This window comes from Aedes aegypti, chromosome 1, assembly GCF_002204515.2.
Source record: "Aedes aegypti strain LVP_AGWG chromosome 1, AaegL5.0 Primary Assembly, whole genome shotgun sequence".
NCBI lineage: Eukaryota > Metazoa > Arthropoda > Insecta > Diptera > Culicidae > Aedes > Aedes aegypti.
In genome coordinates, this window is record NC_035107.1 from 286,959,924 (window position 1) to 286,966,989 (window position 7,066).

Here is a 7,066-nt window from a genome sequence, read left to right on the forward strand (position 1 = left end):
ATTATAGCATGCCTATCCTTACGCCTGATACATACCCGCATAAACAAAAACTATATCAGTACAGTTTCCCGAAAGGTCCACAACCATTTGCAACAATATCTGAATGATTTTGGTTACAATGAAAAATAACAGTATATCCACCATACCCGAAACGTTTTTAACAATTTGACGAACGGTAAATAGGAAAATCACAATGTGGGAAATAGGCGGTTAAGTTATGTAACCATTTGAAAACGTCGATTTTCTCGAACAAAATTTCTCATCAACAGTTTTCCAAAAGGTAGATATACTGTCCTTTTTTCGACATTTGAACCATATGTTTCTAAGGGAAATAAATAACGTATGCATAATTATTGGATTACGGTTCTTTATTGTATTTTTACCCTATCCACTAGGATAATTTCTGAGGTTTTTCTCGAGGAATTTGAGAAGAAATTTTTGAAGAATCAGATGAATAGTTATGTATTGTGTATTTCTTTCACTACTGGACTGCGAAGTGCGACCTCATAAGTGCGAAAGTGTCAATAAAAGTGCGGGGTCGCATTGAATCTTGTTGGTGTCTTCAGAGCACTTATTCTTTGATTTACGAAGAATAAGTCCCCCGAAGACACCTACCCGATTTGATTCAATTGCGCACTTTGATTAGCGTTCCAGCACTTGTAAAAACTACTGCGATAGTCCAGTGGTGAAAGAAATGCGCAATAAATAACCTCTTAATTTTTCACTTTTTGAAGATTCGAATTAAAATAGAAAAAACTAGACCCGCTACCAGCCCTACGATGATTCAATTGCAGTTAAATATCACCTCAAGAATATTCTTTCATTCTTTCTGAAACTCACGGAATATCGTCTTCCAATGCATCCATGTATTGATCGATTCCCTTAAAAGATAGCATCTAGCAACCAGAAGCAGCGCTGCAATCACTCACAATCTTCCACTTGTCGCCCTGGGCTGTAACCGTGAATGTCTTCTAGAAATGTTTGGTAGAATTGTCCTGGAAGATGACCGTTCCCGAAACCTTGACGATGAACGTCAGCTGCGAGGGCACAGTGTCGCCAATGATCGGCTGAGCGACCAGGGTGTTCATAATGTGTTCGAAGCGGGGCAGTTCCTGGAAGTACTTCTGGATGTTGTCCTTCCCGTTGGCACCATTTCCGTTCCACACCAGCAAACCGTTGTCCATGTAGAGCCGGGTCATCTGATGCCGCTTCTTGTCTACTTTTTCGTTGTACAGTTTGGTGAATTCCTCCTCCATCCGGCAAGCGGTATCGATTTTTGGTGCGCAGTTCCTACGGGGATTGGGTTTGAACCAAATATCCAACAGATTGGCGAAAGATATATACTTACTGGGTCGATCGCAGTTGTCATTTTTTTATGTGAATTGCTGTTTTGTAAACTTAATTTTAACTCGACTTTTATAAATTAATTGCAAGCCTTGAACAGTTTTAATATTAGAATAAGAAGTAAACAATTCAGCTTGACAGTTTTCCTTCGACGGCAATCCGACGGCGATTTTTTTTTCTGCACTCAACGCTAGATTAAATGTCGCCTACAAATACCAACAAAATGTAACTATTTGTCGAACTGTTAAAATGTAGTTCAATATTGTCAAATGCAAATGTGTGAGTGTGTTGCACAAATTTAACAAAAACAATTTGCCGAATGGTGGCGGTATATTTCCACCATATCTTGCTTGAATCCATTCCCATATAATTTAACAATATCAGAGCAGTATCATATATTGTTACTGATAGGTATGGGTTAATCTTACTGTTTGAAATGGTGAACAGTTTTGAAGTCCATATGGTTATACATAAAAGCAACTATTTCTGATACATTAACAGTAACCGTTACAAGATGTTTATTGTTCCTAAAGTAAGACAAACTGTATTTTGCTATGCGGATAGGCAGTCTGCTAACCAAACCAGCAAGCCTCTCTGCCATAAAAAATACCCCACCCCTTCACCCTTCCCACAAGAACTGGCGTAGATACAGTGGTATATACAGCATACCGCGAGAACCAGTTGAATGCATCATCAACTCCATCCCCTTCTCCTTATTGGTCTGCATTCTGACGTGGCAGACACCATTGTTTTCTAAAAAATAGAAGATCACCAGTATTTATACACTGAGGGTGTCTGTTAATCCCAAGCAGTCATCTGGTTGGTTCCTTGTGTAAGTGCAGCTGATCTGACGATACTGGAGTAGCAACCACGGGCGGCCATATCAAGCTCAAGCTCAAGCTCAAGTAGGGGAAGGGGTGGTAAAATGAACACCTTAATACCTTAAGGGTATCATCCTGTTTCTGATAGAAAAACGAGGAAATTGTATAGTTCTATAGCACAACATCAAAAATAGGGATGTTATCCACAGTGGTGACACGAATTCAATCTGTAATAGTTTTTTTTTCACATATATTCATCGCGAGCAAAAAACGATGCAAATGTTCATTTTACCTGCACTATGTGGGTTAAATGAACAGCTGTTGGAGGTAATATGAACATCATGCAAAAAACGTGAGGAAAACAAATATTTTTGAAAATTTTCATTGCATTCCCGAAAATATGACCATTAATGAGTGTATCCCTTTCAAAAATAATTCTAAAGGTATCAGATTTGGCATCATATCACAACGATATTCACCTTACTGAAAAAACCTCAAGTCTTCCGAGCTAAAAGTAACGTTTGCTCTAATTGGGTCCTAAAATGTTTAATGAATTCTTGTTTTTATTTAATAATACGAAAGAGCATGTTATTGCAACTACTTTAGCAAGTTTTCCAGCTCAAATAACGGCTATAACATTTTTAAACTTCAATTTTAAAAATGGTTTCGAATATGAACCTTGACACTTGTGATCTTGTTTGACATTCACTTTTTCGACAAAAATGCCACAGGGCATGTAGTTTGAACACTGGGGTTGTTCCTATCTGACATTTAGGAAGGGACACGGAAAACAAAATATACCCAACATTTGAGTTTAAACCAAAAGGTGTGACAAAATCATAAAAAAATATTTTTTGTACTTAAACCAATGAAAATCAATTAAAAATTGAGTAAACATGTGTTTCTGCCCTAAACTTAAGCGTTTGGTACTAAAATTGAGACAGGGCTTTAGGACCCTATTTTCAAACGCGGTTTTCTAAAATCTTTTTGTTTTTGTTGATATGTTCACATCAATAGACCGTTTCCGTCAGATCTAACCCCCAGTTGTTGTATTTTTCTTCGAAAGATAATCATTTTTAATGAATACTAGTGGTCCCGGCAAACTTCGTCTTGCCATCAAGTAGGCTGTTGAAACATGTCATGGAACCTCCCATACAATATGACAGTTCCGTTAACGCTCGTTTTTCCGACTTTCCCGGTGAATATCCTGGGATTTTTATACACACAAACACGTCGGAACACTTGACGAACAAAACGGAATTATAATCATTCAAATCCGTTGACCCGTTTGGATGCCATTTCGTGACATACAAACACCATTCCATTTTTATTTATATAGATTAACGCTTCCAGATTTTGATTATATGCACTCCTGATTTTCTCACAAATTTTTGAAAACATGGATGCTCAACACATTTTGAAAAATAATTCGAGATGCGGCACAACCCTATGGGTATCAGCGTGGTGATTTTGCTACAGTTTTATGATTCCACCCCTGCATTGCGATGCTTGTTTACATTTGGAAACGCCAAATCAGGTGCGCGCTCAAACTGACCGTGATCCCGGTCAGGGCGCCCCAAACAGGAGCGCCAACGAAACTAACCTGAAATTAATCAAACAAACGTTTTAGAACCAGGTTGGAACTTGCGCAACCCGTTCTGACAGTTGTTCACAGTTTCAACCCCAACCCGATTCAGGTCTTCCTTTAGGAAAATTTATTTTCCTCCACAGATTCAAAATTCAAAATCGAACTTCGCACGTTGGTTCATCCATTTTTAGTAGCGAAGCAGTATATCAAATTATCTGAAAAATTACCAACTTATTACCTTTGAGAATATTCGAACGAATTCCGTAAATGGATCCGCAACCAGCGTCCAATTATGCTTCAATTTGCAAATTTTCATAATAAAGCTAAGTATGCTGTTTCGCTCAAGAAAAGTAAAGAAATTTCTTGACTGAATGGGTCAAGAAATTTCCTAGAGAGAGCCCCATTTGAAATGACATTTCTTCTCAACTGCGTACGGCGATCAGGAAAACGTGAATTTCTGGGAAGAAATTTCCCTCGCATCGAGATAGGCGATTCCTTTTCTTGTCAGTAGCAAACCAGCCTTAACCGTATGAGTTTTTCACACTAGTAACAGCTATGTGCTTCATAAGGTGGCTTAATGAAATTGATATACGTTAATGAGGTATAACATGCTTCGCAATTATGGTTTTCATAATATGAAATCTTTCTAATATGAAATCCATAATAGCGTTATGAAAGATGGTATTATTAAGGAAATGACTAATAATAGCAATAGAAATCATAAAACGCGCAATAAAATTTAAGAATGTTCATTATTATTAACCTTTTTTTCAATTATGATTATCATTTCAACGGGATGAAAAGCCTTCTGAAAAAGGTTTTTTTTTGCTATTCCGTTGCAAATCAATCAACTTTTCATTGAGAAGTTGATCAACATAACGGCCTACTTTTCCTACCAAATAAAACAGTGCTGAAAAGTGCTACTTTTCAGCACTCTTTTCGGTGTGTGAGTCGAGACGAGTCGTTCTCACCACGGGTGACGTGATGCGACTAATGTTAATCAAATGGAAGCGAGCCGACACCTCACCGATCGTCTTGCCTTATACTTGCCTTATATGCCGCACAGAAAAAGCACAATTGCATCTGATTCTTGAGTTTGTTCTATGTCTGGCGTGAGGTGAGAATTGGGTCCTAAAATGTTTAATGAATTCTTGTTTTTATTTAATAATACGAAAGAGCATGTTATTGCAACTACTTTAGCAATTTTAAAAATGGTTTCGAATATGAACCTTGACACTTGTGATCTTGTTTGACATTCACTTTTTCGACAAAAATGCCACAGGGCATATAGTTTGAACACTGGGGTTGTTCCTATCTGACATTTCGGAAGGGACACGGAAAACAAAATATACCCAACATTTGAGTTTAAACCAAAAGGTGTGACAAAATCATAAAAAAATGTTTTTTGTACTTAAACCAATGAAAATCAATTGAAAATTGAGTAAACATGTGTTTCTGCCCTAAACTTAAGCGTTTGGTACTAAAATTGAGACAGGACTTTAGGACCCTATTGTCGGTGTCCTATAGCGAGGTGACAATTCTCGACTCGAGCGAAGTGACTTTCCATTTGGTTTACACGGCGAGTCTCTTCACTAGAGTCTACATCCGTTGTGCGATCAGGCTCCGACACAGGTTGGCGATACTGATGTGGGGTCGGATCGCCCAGCATTTGTAGTCACTGTGTTTTCTTACCTGTTCATTCATCTAATAGGGAATATAGATCTACAAGATACCGATGGGAACGAGAAGAATTCTCGCGGAACATTACTAAAGGACCTATCTAACATTGAGAGGCTCTCTTTGTTTACTTTCTCTTTCATTAATAACTGAGTCACATTAATCTCTTCTGTTGCGTTTTTTGTATGAAACGCTAGTCAAGGAAATTGACTTTCGATCTATAGTGAAAAACTTCCCAAAATCTTTAGTGTTCCACTGTTATAATCGAAAGAGAACGAGAGAGGAGAGAATCTCTCATTTGTACATAGGTCCTTTAGAAATGTTCCGCGAGAATTGTGACATTCATGGGTACTACTGTGTCACAGCCTACGTGATTGAAAAATACTGAATTGAAACTACGCATGGCTGTATGCCCATGTGGGTTCTCTTGCAATGTTTGTTTGTGCTTTTAGAGTTCATCGAGTTGAAACGGCATTTTTTGAAATAGCAAAAAATGTTGTATGCAACTCGTTGCAAAACTCGATTTTTTCAGCACTCGTTGTACAACTCGTGCTGAAAAAATCATCATTTTGCAACTTGTTGCATAAATAACTATTATATAATTTTCAACGCATCATAATGGAAAATTTATGAAATTCGTTAATTTATTTGCCTGAAAGTGAGATTACAATAGAGGAAGTGGTGGCAAAATGAACACCGCGCCTCTTACGAAGGAAAAACTAATTTCAATTAATGTTTATCACGCACGGATGACTTAGAGCATAAGTCGAAGTGTTCAGGTTAAGGATAAGTAGCCCGTCATTCGTTTTGGCATCAATGATTACTTTTCAGCTTGCATTACAAAGTGATAAAACTCAGTCTTGAAAGTTTATATTGACTTGAAAAAGTATCACTGTATGCGCTAACATGCATAAAGTATGCTGATACTTTTTCAGCTGTGTCAGTGCAAAACCAAATGATTTTCTTTGATTCGAAAACGTGAGATGAATTAGCAACAATCATCAACGACGCGTACAAATTTCAATGACGGCCTACTTCGCCTTAATACAGAGGTCAATCGAAGTGAGAATATCAACCAAAACTAAGATTTTGGAAAATTCAAAATGATGTAACTTTCAGCTCGGTGGTTTTGAGATTTTTCAGTGAGGTGCATTTCGTTATGATATGATGTCAAATTTGATATTTTAAAATTTCTTTTTGAATGGGTTACAATCCTTTGGGTTTATTCACAAATTTCATAACGCCAAAAATGGCCATTTTCGACACCCACCCACCCCCTCATAACACTTTTTGTATGAATATTTTATAAATTTTGTATGAGCCGTAACATCACGACAAAACCCAGCCACCCCCTTTAGCGTTATGAAATTTATGAATGGGCCCTTTATGGATACCGTGCACCGTGTACCTCATGCAAACCATCGGGGTTCATTTTTAATTTGAACATCTAGTCACCCTAGAAACGTGTTTCTGGTTACCTCTTTCACTGTTTTGTTTTGATTCTGCGTTCCGTTACACCAAAGACAAATTAAAGACCTTCATGTCCCTTGCAAATGCCTAAAATTTTATGGCTCATAAGGTAATCTAGAATGCCGTGAAAAGTGTACTGCGATGTGTCAAACTTGGGTACCTTTTG

General features: G+C 37.6%; 1 protein-coding gene across 1 annotated transcript; it reads right to left on the reverse strand.

The window, feature by feature from the left end:
- Window positions 1-966: 966 nt before the first annotated feature.
- On the reverse strand, window positions 967-1,780 carry LOC110674684 (NTF2-related export protein-like). The gene is made up of 2 exons (XM_021838731.1): window positions 1,349-1,780; window positions 967-1,290 (listed from the first exon to the last, which is right to left on the reverse strand). The coding sequence occupies exon 2, from the start codon at window positions 1,254-1,256 to the stop codon at window positions 972-974; it is 285 nt and encodes a 94-aa protein (XP_021694423.1). The 5' UTR covers window positions 1,257-1,290; window positions 1,349-1,780; the 3' UTR covers window positions 967-971.
- Window positions 1,781-7,066: the final 5,286 nt, after the last annotated feature.